Raw genomic sequence first — 16,678 nt, forward strand, 5'->3', positions numbered from 1 at the left:
GCATCTACATTTTAGTCACCCATTTAACTCATTAAAAAAAAAACGACGTGGAGTCCCCCCCCCCCTTCCCACGGCCATAACCAGCACCAGGCTGAAGAGCCGGGGTTGGTATTAAAAAATCAGGGAACCAAACAGATAGGGCTTCGCTGATTTTTTTTAAACCAGCCCCAGGCTCCAGGTCCGGGGCTGGTTCCCAAAATACGGGGGACAAAATGACTAGGGGTCCCCCGTATTTTAAGAACCAGCCCCAGGCCAAACCAGCAAACAGGGTAATGCCACAGCCGGGGGGGGGGGACTTTTTATACAAGTCCCCCCGGCCAAAGCATTAACCCTCTGACTAGTCAGCCTGGCAAGGGGCCCTGGGGGAGTGGGGACCCCCCCAATAAAGGGTTCCCCCCCTCCAGGACTTACCTGACAAGGCTGAAGCCTGGTGCTGTCCCCGGTGGCCCTGTGCGGTGGCCACCGGGCTGATTCAGTGTAAAAAATAGATTAAAAAACTATTGTTTTTAACTGTGGTACTATGAGTCCCAGCAAGCCTCCCCCGCAAGCTGGGACTTGGAGAACCACAAGTCCCAGCCTGCGGGGCATTAAAGGGCCCACTGGGTCTTGTAGTTCCACAGTTAAAAAAATTGTAAAATAAACACACACTGACACATATGAAAAATAAAACTTTAATACATACATAACACACACATACTGATACTTACATATCTCGATCCCGTCGGTAGGTCCCAGGGTCTTGATCCGGTGCCTTGTCCTGGTCCGGATCCATGTCGGCATTCTTCACCATGTCAATCTTCATGTCGGCGTCCGGTCCGGGGTCCGAAGAAATCCATGGGGGACCTGTGGAAGGAAACCCAACTCACCCAGCCGGCTGACTAAAGTTCTATGTAGATGGGTTTGCTACTTTCGCGTACATAGCGGTTTGCTATAATTATGCCCTAACCCAGCCCATTATGATAATAGCCCAAATCGAGACAGTGTGTAAAGTGGTACAATCTTTTTATTGCAACTGTTTGGACGGGAGTATATTGGACGTCGCAAGTAAAATTGTACAGGTGTGTACGCGCGTGATCGGCTGTTGTTTGTGGAAGGTCTGACGGGAGTACGGTCGGGCGAACGGTTGCAACAAACAGGGATTGTATATTTGTGTACCCAGCTTAACTCTATCTGCACATGTTACATCTGCCCCCCTGTAGTGCAACATGGTTTTGTCCATTAGAGAGAGAATTTGCTTTTGTGAGTGAACCAGTATCAGGCCCTATATAGCTCCATTGTCTACATATCTGCACAATAAATTAAACAATAAGGGCCAAATGTATCAAGCTTCAAAAATGATAAAATGGAGAGTGATAAACAGCCAGCCAATCAGCTCCTACCTGTCATGTCACAGGCTGGGTTTGAAAAATAACAGGTAGGAGCTGATTGGCTGGCTGTTTATCACTCTCCACTTTATCACTTTTTGAAGCTTGATACATCTGGTCCTAAATATATGTTGGCTAAATCAGTATGAAATCAAGTACACACAATTTATAATATGACTTGCAATAAATAGGACTATACTCTGTGACCTCTATTGGCATCAGTTTCAATGAATTATTACATAAAGCCCCATACACACATATCGCTCAGAAATGGGCTTCTCAGCGATGCCCTTTCAAATATCACCTAGTTCAGTGATGGCTAACCTTGACACTCCAGCTTTTGTTGAACTACACGTGCCAGCTTGCCCCGCTACAGTTTTATTATTTGGCCATGCTAAAACTTATGCAGGGCATGCTGGGATGTGTAGTTCAACAACAGCGGGAGTGTCAAGGTTAGCCATCACTGGCCTAGTTGGTTAATTTGGCATTGTAAATGATCGATGGCTGTTATAAAAAATATCTGGCCATTTTGACAAAATACCACTACTTTCGTCCTATTACATTTACCCCAGCATCAGATATGGGGTCCAATTTAGACTTGATATGCTATGTCCGAATTGGGACACTGGCGAATGTTTGGCTATTGTATATGCGCATTGGCCACAATGCGCGAGGCAGTGGCGGAACTTGTGAGTGGTGGGCCCAGGTGCAAAAGTATAATTTAGGACCCGCACCAGTGGGTGACAAGGGTACAAGCTGCTGGTCTGGGCAGCAATGGGCCCCTTAGTCCTCAGAGGCCCCGGTGCAATGCACCTGTTGCACCAATGGTAGTTCCTCCTCTGGCGCAAGGCCCGGCTGCGTTCAGATTTGGAAAATATTTCTATTTGTAAGTCGATCACAGCATAATTGACAGGGAGTGGGCTTGTGGGGGTGGTTCCTGGCCATTTCATCGGTGTGCCCATAAAAATGGTGGGCACACCCAACAAAATGCTGGTAGTGTCAGTGAAAATGCAGGTGTGTTTATGCCTGCTGGGCGAGGGTGGATAACATCAATGGATTGCCGGATGCGGCTATTTTCTTAGCAGCCGCTGACTAATTCCTGGGCTACGTGGCGACTGAAAATACCAGGAACAAGAGGAAAAATCTAATTATTTTTCCTCTATCTGTCTGGATGTGAATGAATGTGTACCCGTACTAATCCATTTGCAAGCCTTGCAAAAATAATTTTCATGGTGCGATTTCACGTTGCGAGGAGCAGAGTCAGACCTGTTTGGCCCTGTGTGAACAGGTCTGAATCAGGCCTATGTAGTTGCAAACTAATTGGCATTTCTAGGTCATGACTGAGTGACGGCCTTAAGTGAATGCAAAAAAGTCTGTCTCATGAAAGTATTATGGGATCAACAGTAAAATCAGCTGTGTTCCCATATGTACAATCATTGGAGTCTTAACCCTTTGAGTGACAAGTGAATTTGTCAAAATAGGTGTGAAAATTGCCAAGCAAACATTTATATTTATCATAATGTTTACCTTTTATAGGAAATATAATATTTTTTTTACACAACATTCTTTATTTGAATTTATATAACAAATGTGAGTGACGCTGGCATTTAAGCAGATATTTTGAACATCTCTCACAGAGATGTTGGTACTCAAAGCGTTAATGCTCTATTTCCTGTAAATCTTTGTAATCTTGTTGGGTTTTACAGCATAAACATGGCACTAAGATATAATTAGTTGGCCTCTCTTTAGCCATTTTGCACACATAGAAGCCCATTCAAATGCTTTATACTTTGACATGGGGTAAGGGTTATCATTTTAGTACCATGTCGCATTTAATTCTAAAGGAATGACTACCAAATGTTTAATTTAGCTTCACTGTTGAGTCTTTATTAAATGATAGCCCATTGCCTGTGCTCCACACTACAAGTATACAGTATATTGCCAAGTATAATGAGCAGATAATGAACTGTCACCTGGCTATGTTATTCTACTCTGTGGATTTGGACAGTTTTCAATTGCCCAAGGGTAAAATGTTCAGTCACTTGTTCTGCAGCTGCTTGCCTTCTTGTCTTGCCTTCTTGAACTAATGCACAGATAACCCAATCTTGTAGCGTGTACTTCCATCCACTCTTGCCATTTGCTGATGATATGTTCCTTGAAGTTCCACGCTGATATCTTTTTAGAAACCTTTGCTTGTATTAGCAAGCTGAGCTGATGCAGCCACTGAAGTTCTTGTAAATGCACCATAAGCATAATGATATTATTACATCATGTTTTTAGTAAATATAGACAACCAGTGCAATTTTGCATTTCGATACATGACCCTGACCATGCTGGAAAGTTGTTAGCTGATTTGTGGACCATCAATAATACTTATGTATACAGATGTTTCCATTTGTTTGTTCAATATATGTATAAAGATGAATAATAATAATTGTTAATAAAAATTCTTCATTTATTTCAAATGAACAAAAAAGTTTAGTTATTTTGTCTACAACATTTAGAAATAGTATTTGCTGATGTTCTGTTCTAGGAATAAATGTAATTAGTTTGCAACTCAAATAAATTATCCCTTTGTTCTTCTGACATTACTATGACTAATTTATATCATGAATAATTATGGAAATTAGGTTTGGATTTCCAAGGATGGGAATAAATGGTTGCACCCATTTTCTGTGAACTGCAACAAGCAGAAATAATGTATCTAATTGTGAAATAAATAACACTCCTCCCATACAATAAACAGGATTGGAATCTATAGATACCCTGCCACAAAATCTACTAGAGCATTATAACTATGAATTTCATCCCAGGGTACTTGTCCAGGGCTGACCAACCAGGTTGTCATGTTTCGGCCAGTCGACCTTGTGTAAAAAGTGTCCCCTGGCTGTGGCATGACAACGCTGGCTGTTGGAGCCTGGTGCTGGTTCTAAAATACGGGGATCCCCAGTTTTTTTGCCCCCTATATTTTTGGAACCAGGACTGTTTCAGGAGCCCGGTGCTGGAACTTAAACAAAGGGGAACCCCACAAATTTGTCCCATGTATTTGCGGACCAGGACTGGCTCAATGAACCCGGGGTTGGTTATACTCAGGGGAGGGGGGTTCCACATCATCATATTTTCAAATGTTAACTTTAGAACAGTTTTGGACAGAACCATACATAGTTCACACTGATCTGTGCATGCATCTATGAAACTCCCCAGGCTGGACCTAATCTATTTGTTTTGCGATTTGTGGTCGTGTTTTGGGTGCCATTTAAAAATTTGCACCCTATTACACTTGTGATTGTAATGTTTTTATAAGAAAACATATGGATGCGATTTTGAATGTGTGATTTTTTAGACAGATCAAAACGTGCAAATTTGACCGCAGTTCGCATGTTACTACATGTGCGATTTTTGATAAAGTGCGATTACGGACGTTTTTAACCTAAAAATCACACATGTGTAAAAGTCACACCCTATTACATTTCACCACTGGTCGCTGCCTGCCTACAATTACTGACATGTCTACTGTTACTGCATACAGGATGATGCTGTCACTATTGAAAGAATGGTGGATGATTATATCTATTGCAGCATCCAAGTAGGCATGTCAGACAGTCTGTATCTATACTGTTAGGAAAAAGAGTCAATTTGGAGGCCCTTGCACAAATTGGCTTTTTATTACCTAAGTTGTCCACCCTCCAGTGCGTACTCCGAAAGGGTTTATAGTGCAGCCGAGAACCTGATCAGAGAGTGGCGTAGGAGATTGCTTCCACAAAAACAGGAACAGGAAGAACAGCAATTATCTCCAGAAAGTACAGAGGGACCTGTGATGGTGGGGTCCAGCGGGGACAAAATAATACTCTGTGAGGATGTACACACTGATGGGGTGAGGAATTGGAGGATGAGAAGGACATTGCAGTTTGCTTAATAGCCTGAAATTGGTGTGGATGAGGCCATTATATATTTTATGCAGAGATCCCTACCTCATCTGGAGAGAGATGATTTGTCCAGTGCTTTTAACACCTTTCAGTCCATGCTTCTGGGGAAAAAGCTTGTTGGATCATCATCTAATCACCTGGATCCTGTATGACCTTAATAACCATCCACAGTATGTGAGGACCAGGGAGTGCCAGTCTGATACTATTATCTGTAGTACAGGGGCGCAGCAGGGAACAGTTTTGGCACCATTTCTCTTTACCCTTTATACTGCAGATTTCACATACAATACATCAACCTGTCATCTGCAGTTCTCTGTTGACTGTGCTAGAGTGGGCCTTATTGTAGATGGAGATGATGGGGAGTACAGAGAACTTGTGCAGATCTTTGCTATTTAGGGGGAAATTTACCAATATGGATTCGTAAAAAATAGGTGTATTCGTAGGCAGAAATACACCTATTTTTTACACATTTGTATTTTCGGGATTTACAATCCCGAAAATACAACAATTCGTATTCCTAAAGATGGCACATTCGTATTTGTATTTACAAATACGAATGTCTACACCATCGATAGAATACGACAGGAATCACCATTCAAAAGAATGGTGGTTCCTGATGTACTAAGCAGCCGTATTGATAATACGGCTGCTAATTGGTGTAAAACGGGCACGAAAATACGACAGGAAAATACACCTTGATTGTCCTGTCGAATTTGCTTTAAGCCTGCACGGATCAGTCAGATCCGTGCAGGCTTTAGTGTAAAAAAAATAGAAAATTAAATAAATAAAAAAACAGCGTGGGGTCCCCCCCACAGCTGTAACCAGCACCAGGCTGAAAGAGCCGGGGCCGGTAATTAAAAATCAGGGAACCCGACAAATAGGGGTTCCCCGATTTTTAACAACCAGCCCCAGGCTCCAGGTCCGGGGCTGGTTCCCAAAATACGGGGGACAAAATGACTAGGGGTCCCCCGTATTTTAAGAACCAGCCCCAGGCCAAACCAGCCAGCAGGGTAATGTCACAGCCGGGGGACACTTATGATATAAGGTCCCACGGCCAAAACATCACCCTACTGACCAGTCAGCCTAGCCAGGGGCCCTGGGGGAGTGGGGACCCCCCCAATGAAGGGGTCCCCACCCAGTCGTATGCAGACGTAGGAAGAATGCAAATACGAATTTATGTATTTGCATTCTTAGTAAATTTCCCCCTTAGTGTCAGGGGAACCATCTTCAGCTTAATACGAGAAAGACTAGGGAGTTGGTAGTTGATTTCAGGAAACGTCAGCAGCAAACTCTCCCAACACCGGTGAGGATTCAGGAAATGGATATGGTACTTGTGACTTATCTGGGCGCCCGATGTTGAAATTGTATGCCAGTACCCTAAGCATGCGATTTGATGTGATTTGACGAAATTTCCCTTGAAATTCCCTTGAAGAGAAAATCGCATTGCATTGTATGCTATTGTACTGCGCTCGCCACACTATATAAAATCAACTCCACGCCGACGTGGATAGTGGGGGTATGAAAAGGTCGGAGGACGCTTACCGCCGCCCGTCGCGGGCTCGCTGCGCTCGCCACGCTTCGGGTTGGCGTTGATAGTGGGGTGGCGTTAACAATGGGGGGCATTTAGCCATCAGGGTGGGTATACAATTAAAAATGGGGTCTGGGGGGCCATTTCACATATGAAACAGGCATCTGGGTGCCTTCACATTTTAAAATCGTGGCAAATCGCATTGCATGCAATCTGATTGTAAGCGATGCGATTTGACGCTATTTTTAGGTGCTATGAAGAAAATCGGGCGCCCAGACTAGTCACAAGTACCATGGATATTGACATCGTAACAGCTTACAAGTATCTCGGTTTTCACCTGAACAATAAACTGGACTAGTCCGATAACTCTGCTGCTCTGTATAGGAAGGGGCAGAGCAGTAGACTTTATCTGCTGAGAAGACTGAAGTCCTTTGGAGTGCAGGGAGCGCTCCTGAAGACCTTCTTCAACTGTGTAGTGGCATCGGCCATATTCTATGGAGTGGTCTGCTGGGGCAGCAGTGTTTCTATTGCCAACAATAAGAGACTAAAAAGACTAGTAAGGAAGGCCAGTTCTGTTTTAGGAATACCTTTGGATTCTGTAGAGCAGTTTTTTTCAACCACTTTGCCGTGGCACACTAGTGTGCCTTGAGCTTCTCTCAAGTGTGCCCCCAGATATAGAGATGCCTAAACCAGTTTGGAAAGTATATGGATACACGTGCTAGAAAAAAATGTAAAAATAAAAAGTTAGGAATTTATTAAACAAATATATTTCACTGGCCAGTGATACTAAACAATATTAAAAACAGATATAAAAGCCTTTAGCTTGTTAATATACACTCTCCTAGGATGAGAGAAAAAAATGTATTTAATGTCCGCTGTCTGGCCAGACACAGTTTAAAGCAAGAAGAGGACGGATCCCAGTTTTATGTGGCTGCTGACTGACCAGCTACTGTTAGTGTAGTGCTTGGTTGTAATATTGCAGTACTTGCTTTTTTGCAGGCAGGTTAGGGATCGTATTCTGGAGCTCCAGAAAGGGATGGTGAGAGTAGCATACAGTCATATGACGCGTTTCTCCGCCTCCTGTAAGGTGTCAGTGGCTTCATCTGATGAAGCCGCTGACACCTAATCTGGTGAAGCCGCTGACACCTTACAGGAGGCGGAGAAACGCGTCATATGTATGCTACTCTCACCATCCCTTTCTGGAGCTCCAGAATACGATCCCTAACCTGCCTGCAAAAAAGCAAGTACTGCAATATTACAACCCACCACTACACTAACAGTATCTGGTCAGTCAGCAGCCACATAAAACTGGGATCCGTCCTCTTCTTGTTTTAAACTGTGTCTGGCCAGACAGCGGACATTAAATAAAAAAAATTTCTCTCATCCTAGGAGAGTGTATATTAACTAGCTAAAGGCTGTTTTTACTAAAGAACCAATCAGTTATTAATATTATATCTGTTTTTAATACTGTTTAGTATCACTGGCCAGTGAAATATATTTGTTTAATAAATTCCTAAACTTTTTATTTTTACATTGTTTCTAGCGCGCGTATCCATATACTTTCCTTACTTTGTTTCTACATTGGGAATTGGCATCTCCCTTTCACGCTGCCTGAACCGTATATGTAAGGGAGATTCCCTCTAGACTAGTTATGTTTTAAATTTCTCTCTTCATATATTGGTATACAATAATTCAACCCTATTAGTGGATTTAACAACAATTTTGGGTTGACGGGGAAAAGCGCTGGTTTTTATCCTCCAGCCTAAACCAGTTTACAGCCACCACCAGTTCAATTGTTATTTACTGGTCTCTTCTTTTCATGTAAAGGGCCAGTGTATTTTAGTTTTGTTACCTGTGGGGACCAGTGTGATTGTTTTTTATATGGAGGCCAAAAGTTTTGTGTTTTGTTTTTTCCTGTGGGGGCTTATGTGTTTTTTCCTGTGGGGATCTCATGGTGTGCCTTGGCAATTTCAAAATCTTATGTGTGCCGCAAGGTAAAATGGTTGAAAATCACTGCTGTAGAGATAGTGGGAGAGAGGAGAATGATTAGTAAGATAACATCCTTATTGGATAATGCATCACACCCACTCCAGAATATTTTGCCGGAACTGTGTAGCTCTTTCAGTGATAGGCTGCTTTACCCTCGATCCTCAAAGGAGAGATACCACAGTTATTTTCTTCCTGCTGAGATTAGAATGTACAATTGTCATGGTCTGTAGTAGACCTTCATGTTCTTAGATTCTAGATTTATATTGTTTGGACTACTTATCATGTGTGTTCTTATTATGCTATTTTACTCTTATCTGTACTTTGAACCTTGCTCTAACAATTGCAAATTTCTCAAATATGAGACGAATAAAGGAATTCTATTATGTTCTATTTATCTTGCCTCTGTAGGGTCAGTTTGTGCAAGGAGAGATAAATGAATTGCGTCTTTTTTGTGGGGCCCAAACAAACCAAAACTTTCAGTCACAGTCATGTGGTATACCCTGTCACTGAAATGATTGGTTTGTTAAAGTGTGCATGTCCTCTTTATACAGCATAAGGATGGGTGGGAGGGTGGGAGGGCAGAAGGACAACTTTATCTTGCACCTCTTTTCTTTGCATTATGTGCTCTTTGGGGACTAGTTTGCCTCTGCAGTTTAGATGTGCCATTGGTTTGTGCCACCACCTTGTGTCACTTAGCAGATCCAAAACAAAATCCTGAAAGGGTGGTTTTGACAAAATCAATCCAGATCCAAAACATGACAGGAGATCCAGATACAAAACCAAAACACAATATACGAAAAGTTTCTGGTGCACATCTCTAATTGTAAATTATTGTTTGTTCTGGTTTTGTTCATACTGTGTCTGTTTATGTAAGGTGCTTTGGAGCCCTCGTGGTACCAAATAAATAAAGGATAATGCTAATAATAACAATAATAATAACAATAATGCTATTAATAGTAATAATAATAATAATAATAATAATAATAATAATAATAATAATAATAATAATAACAAAGTGACCAATCACCAGGTGTAACTTGCATAAGAAAAGCGTTTATTTAGCAAATTGTGCAAAGCAATATAAGTATGCTGAAGGTGCCCATAATAATGGAGAGACACAGGATGCAACATCATGGGAGCTGCAGACCTTTCAGACAGTGACATATACAGTATGGTAGTCAGCTACATAGAGTAACAGGATTACAGAATGTATAACAATGGTTCTATTGAGATGTGAAAGCATGCATAGGTATCATTTGATCTGCATAATGTATTTACTCTCCAGTCTGAGATAGTCTCATAGAAGAAGAAGAAGAAGAAAATAGCTCCAAAAGATTTGTAAGTGAATCCACATGGTTTCCATTTTGCTTGAGTAGACAGTTTTTCTGGTGGCAATAGTGATGGCATTAATATTTCTCAACAATATTTGTACAACTTCTCTGTTGGCAATCATTTCAACCACTTTCATCACTAGCCAAATCTTTTTGGTTCCTTAAAGGAGATAAAAACAATATCATTAATGTGAATTCCCCCTAACAAACCTAAATAAGAATAAATAAGAATCATAATAAAATGTGTCAACCAAATATATACACTTCATAACTGAAATAACATTATCTACCATCTGTAATTTCAGGCTGTGATACAGGTAGAAATGGCATTCAGAAACAGATGAAGGGTAATAGAGGTAAGTAAATAAGGAAATATGTAAATATGGAGGAAATAAGGACACTGAGATGTGGTGGAGGAAATCAGGGCACTGAGATGGGGTGGAGGAAATCAGGGCACTGAGATGGGCTGGAGGAAATAAGGACACTGAGATGTGGTGGAGTAAATCAGGACAATGAGATGTGGTGGAGGAAATCAGGGCACTGAGATGGGGTGGAGGAAATCAGGGCACTGAGATGGGCTGGAGGAAATAAGGACACTGAGATGTGGTGGAGTAAATCAGGACAATGAGATGGGGTGGAGGAAATCAGGGCACTGAGATGGCAAGGAGGAAATCAGGACACTGAGATGGCAAGGAGGAGGGGTAGTAATTTCTTGGGCCCAGGCCTGTTGGAGGGGTCTAGTAAGAGTTTGAATCAGCTACTAAGTGGCCTCCTTTGCAGAGCACAGCAACCTGCATAGTTTTTTTGGCAAAGGGGTGTGACCACAATGCCTAAGTTTGGGCAAGCATGACGCCCCATTATCCAGGTACCATTCTACTCTCGAAAGCATTGATGCTAATGGTACAAATATATACCAATAACAAATAAACTACCACTTGATTGATAAATAGATGTAAAAGTTTTCATTTGTTAGTCGCGTTCTTAATTTCCAATTGCTTGGCAAACTGTAGTATTGCAATCAATTAATGTAAACATGTTCTAATGTAAACATTTTATGTAGCCATAAAAATAGTTACCTGTGCTGGATTATGATTAAGCCCTGGTTCCAGGCCCTTTTTGGGTGCTTGCTCCTGCTCCTGGTTGTGAAGCTGCTCCTGACCCAGTGCCACTGGAGTAATTGGAGTATAGTTAGTATAAGAACATGAGAAATCATCAGGCAGAAAACAAAACTGTCCATAATTATTCTTACCTTTCTCCATCAATGAGCTTGCTATATTGTTGGATCTCTGCCTCTAACTTAGTCTTCACATCCAGCAGATCTTCATATTCTGCAGTCACGCACTCTATGTCTACTTTGATCTCTGACACCTGAACCTCAAACTCAGAAATTTGAGCTTGGATCTGTGCAAGCTGCTGACAGAAACGTCCTTCTGTCTGTGCCAATGTGTCTTCTAGGGATTTTTTCTGTCAACAAGAGAGCATCAGACTTAACCATGTGGATTTATTCCATTACCAACAGCACCAAAACAGGGATTTTCCATTTTCAGATGATCATAACTGAATGATTTGTACTTGATACAACTTTTACAACACACTTTACATTATTGTTATTACATCTGTCTGTTGGGTTTTAGCTATTGCATGTCTTTATATAATCAAGCAGAGTACTTCCATTACCCAATAATGCAATGCTTATGGCGTGCTCCGCAAATTAGAAACAACTGTGTCCTGAGAGTAGAATACTTTTTATTCCAGAGCAAATAACAATTTGCCTGCAATATAAATGATAAGTCTCAAGAAACTGGAAAGTCACAGTAAAAGTCGTAGGACAACTTGTATATTCCAATAAATGGAAAGTTACACAAAGGTTTTTGGAAAGCTCTTTAAATGAAGAATTGCTTTTAGCTATTTACCATGGCAAGCTGGGACTGAAGCTCAATCTCTAAGGCTTGAAGTGACTTCTTCAGGTCGGACGTTTCACTCTTGCTGCTCTGGGTTTGAACCGCAGCGGTTGATATTTCTTTTTTCAAACCTTCACTCTTTGAGAGAAACAAATACAGTTTTAGTTAGTATCCATTGAAGATGTAGGCAGTATGTATCTGTAATACTGTACAGCACAGACACTCATATATTTATGCTGTCAGTCACAGCAGTCTTTGCTTTCTTCACAGAATCTAACATCCTGTCATGTCAGCAAGGACTAAGTAGCACACAATTTGCATGATCTATAAACATTAGAACATCCCTATGAGTATAAGTTCTAACAATGCTCTTACCATTTTGTTGAACTGCGCTTCAGCATCTTTGCGATTCTTCTCAGCCATGGCCTCGTACTGCGCCCGCATGTCATTTAGAACCTTCGTCAGATCATTACCAGGGGTTGCATTCATTTCTACAGTAACTTGGCCCACTGTTGTTTCATGGGTTCCTTTAACCTCCTACAGAATAGAATACATATTTTGTTATTATTATTATTATTATTATTATTATTATTATTATTATATTAAATACACAAATGTACATTATATTCTCCTTCTTGCAAGGTTTATTTTATTGTATATGTTTCTAATGATCCGCCTCCTAGAATGTGTTGTAACTTTCCTTAAACTTGTCACTTGGCTACTTTCTGCATTGTATTGACTTATTGAGCCTTAATGGAATTGTCTATTTCTATGTACAATGCCTTGTTGCATTATTAATACTACTTCAATAGAAATATTAAAAAACATATTCAAAATATTAAAGGCAAAGGAAATTGATGCATTGTCTTTTATACTTACATCATCATGATTCTTCTTCAGGCTAGCAATTTCCTCTGTAAGGCTTTCAAGTTGGTGTTGCAGGTCAGTCTTGGAAAAGTTCAGATCATCCAAGACCTTTCGCAGGCCATTAATATCAGCCTCCACACTCTGGCGGAGTGCCAGCTCATTCTCATACCTGGCAGGATAAACAGATGTAGGTAAGTGTATATTACCATATGGATCATGTTTCTCTTTGGCAAGTTGCTACATAGACATTGCCTCCTGCCTAGTGAGTTCTGATGCATTTAATTTACATTCATTAAATTTTGATTAAATATATATATATATATATATATATATATATATATATTCAGGATGATAAAATGTTAATTACTGTAGCATACCATATGCATTGTAACACATTATAACAAAATGATTACTTTCTAATCTAAATGAGGGTTAGGGAAGATGATATTGATGACTTGATGGGCAATTCAATTATTATCTGGGTTTACCCTGCATGTTATATCCTGTGGTGGGCTTTTCCTTGTAACTTCAGGACCTGAAAGGGAAATTCTACAAAAAAACTCAATTAGGGGTTTATCATGCAGGGATAGCCACTGATTTAGCATTTTATGCGTAATCAATGGGTTTAACACCTGGGGACTAGGCTCTTTTATTGAATAGATGTAGGTGTAAAAAATGGAGATGTTCCCTGCCTGGTAAATCCTGCTTTTAATTGAACTGAGGACACTAAGAGGATGGGGTAGTGAATGTAGATTACTTGGACCTGATCAAGTCCCATGATGCGCACTACAATCCACCCAATATCTTGGCCGTTCTTTTAGCTATAGTACACAACATCTACATATTAGAAAGCTTGTAAAGAGTATCTTTAAATATCTAGATAAAAATGTAATACATAGTACTGTGGCTGCTGAAAGGGAATAGCTCCCTTTATACTCACTGTTATGAACATTTTAAGGATAAACTAAGGTCGTCTAACCGATTGCACAAATGGAGCTTAGACATCATTCTGGTTCCTATAACTGTGTTTATGATAAAGACATTATGGGGGATTCAGACACACACAGTGTGGGCTGAATTCACTACCCCAGGCGATTGCTGGGGTATGCACATGCGCCAATATGCGCATTTAAAAAACCTCCGAAGGAACGTCTTTGTCGAGTTTCACACTCACCGGGTGTTTGCTCCAGGATGGGCTGGCAGGGGCGGACACAGTGTTTCATGAGCGTGCCCACAAAAACAGTGGGTGCACCCATAGAAACATTGGGTATATACCTACAAAAGTAGGTGAAAATTAATCTTTAGGAATGATGAGTAGGCCATATGTTCACTTTTCACAGCTTTTCATCATCATGTTCATCATCATGTTTGTGTCATTTGTTTATTTGGACTTTGTTGATAAACTAAATAGTAATTCTAGAATATCAGATGTCCCTCTGCTACTATTCTCTGCAGTGTTCTGTATTCCCACCAATCACCAGGGTTTATACTTCGTTATAGTGCAACACTTCCTGTACATGTACCACAAGTGGACAATCCGTGCCATAAGCTTTACATCCACAACATCAAACTTACTTCATCTTGAAGTCATCAGCAGCCAGCCTGGCATTGTCAATCTGCAATACTATGCTTGCATTGTCACTAGTAGCTTTTACAATCTATGGAAACAAGTTACATTTATAGATGTATTTAATCTATCCCAATATCATATTCACTTGAAATATTTAATATTGAAAAATCTAAGATTATTTTATAAGTTACAAAGGGTCCAGGAAAAACAAGATATATTTTATAAAAACAGGTTGAAGGTAATTACAGTACAAGTGTTTTTTAAGACTTCTTATTGGAATTTGTATCCCAAGACTAGTTTTTCCAATATGATACCGTTGCCTTTTTTCATAGAAACAAAGCATTGTAAAACTCAATCTTTTGTAAAGAGATTACAATTTAGTCATCAAAATACTTTAAATCAACAACCAACTTCTTATGTGTATGGTATTTATTTAACTGTAAAGGGCATAGTTGTTCTGTTCTAAATTGCTCCACTCTGTGTACAGGAAATTACAGCACAGAGCAGGTTTAACCCCTTGAGTGGTGGGTTTTGCTGGGGCAGGACAAACCTATCAGGGCAGGTTTGTCCTGCCCCACCAAAACCCACCACAGAACATAGGAGCCCCCCCCCCCCCCTTTGCTCTTGCATTTTTACATTGGAGGCTGAGCTCCCCTGCCGCTGCTGCCCCAGCTGCCAGTCACAGATATTCGCAATGGCTCAGGAGAACTCATGTGCCTGAACTTCTGAGCGCTCCCGAGTCCCCCTGAGCTGTCCAGAACAACTCTGAGCCTGCCGCCTTTGTCACTGCTGTGAAGTGAATGGCGGCTGGGGAAGCAGCAGGGGTCAGGGAGGCTCTGGCGTACAATTGCAGGAGTGGAGGTGCTGGGGGGGGGGGACAGAAGGGGGAGCGATGGGTGGGCACTAGTGGTGGTGCTTCAGTGGTGCACAGCTGGAGGCACCACTGGTGCACACCTACTGCCAGAAATTTTCCAGGACAGCCCGCTGCTGTACCACACACAGGGTTAAAGTGAACATGAAATTACTTTTCAAGAAAACAATAATAATAATTCATTTTTATTTTTATAAATGCAGTTAATTTGCAATTTTTGTTCATACAGTTTAAGATGTATACTAATATTGGCAATAATTATAAGTTTCTCAATGTTTTAGGTAGTTATAAAGCTGATGATGTCATTGTTTCATCTAATATGTAAAAAGCAGCAGTTTAACCTCCAGATTTTTCAGTTACAAAACTAATATTATTTATGACACTTACCTTGGCCTTTAGATCTTCAATCTGAGTGTAGTATTTAGAGTAGTCAGTTCCTCCTTCTTTTGTAGTACTACCGGGTCTTTGCTTTTCATACCATTCCTTGATCTTAGCTTCAAGGTCAGCATTTGCCTTTTCCAATGCATGGACTTTGTCCAGGTAAGAGGCCAAGCGGTCATTAAGATTCTGCATGGTTTGCTTCTCATTGACAGAGAGAAGGCTTTCATGTTGGACACCACCACCAGCACCCCCAGCGAAATCTCCTCCAAAGCCAGCTCCACCACCATATCCTCCAGCACCACCACCATATCCACCAGCAGCACCAAATCCACCGGAACCACCACCATATCCACCAGCACCACCACCAAAACCAGCACCCCCTCCAAATCCTGCCCCAGAACCTACTGCACACCCACCAAAACCACCTCCGCCATATCCACCAGCACCTCCACCATATCCACCGGCACCTCCACCATAACCTCCTGAGACAGAGCTTGAGCCTACTGTGTGTGATGTCTGTCTATAAGAATAAGACATGATGTTTAAGCAAAATGACAACCTTTCCAAATGATAAAAAGCAGCTCCCGTGGAAAGTGTGATATCTCAACAGATTTTATTCTTTATATATGAGATTCAAAGGGTGTGTAATTTGTGAATTTGAATGTGTTCTTTTTTTCAACAGTACAGTTGCTTGCCAAGTTATTGCCACTGCACTGTGATCAATTACCATTATTAATCAAATTGCATCACTCTGCTCTTTTCACCCTTGTTTGTTTGTCCTGTTTCTAGAGCATGAATTTAGGGTGGAGCACATCAATGATCAGAATACTTAAGGTGGACATACACAGGCAGATTTATCTTCAGATCTGGCTGGTTGGAACAAAATCCTGGTTATGTATTACAGTTGACCATTTGCTTGGAAATGCTGGAAAACTGACAAACTGTCACTA

At 41.0% G+C, this 16,678-nt stretch overlaps 1 protein-coding gene across 1 annotated transcript; it reads right to left on the minus strand.

Annotated features, from left to right (window-relative positions):
• Positions 1–11,213: 11,213 nt before the first annotated feature.
• Positions 11,214–16,265, minus strand: LOC146008209 (keratin, type I cytoskeletal 12-like). The gene is made up of 7 exons (XM_083147279.1): positions 15,735–16,265; positions 14,482–14,564; positions 12,919–13,075; positions 12,415–12,576; positions 12,052–12,177; positions 11,388–11,602; positions 11,214–11,306 (listed from the first exon to the last, which is right to left on the minus strand). The coding sequence occupies exons 1-7, from the start codon at positions 16,263–16,265 to the stop codon at positions 11,231–11,233; spliced, it is 1,350 nt and encodes a 449-aa protein (XP_083003405.1). The 3' UTR covers positions 11,214–11,230.
• Positions 16,266–16,678: the final 413 nt, after the last annotated feature.

The sequence above is a fragment of the Crinia signifera genome, chromosome 6 (assembly GCF_055691185.1).
Source record: "Crinia signifera chromosome 6, ASM5569118v1, whole genome shotgun sequence".
In the NCBI taxonomy this organism is placed as follows: Eukaryota; Metazoa; Chordata; class Amphibia; order Anura; family Myobatrachidae; genus Crinia; species Crinia signifera.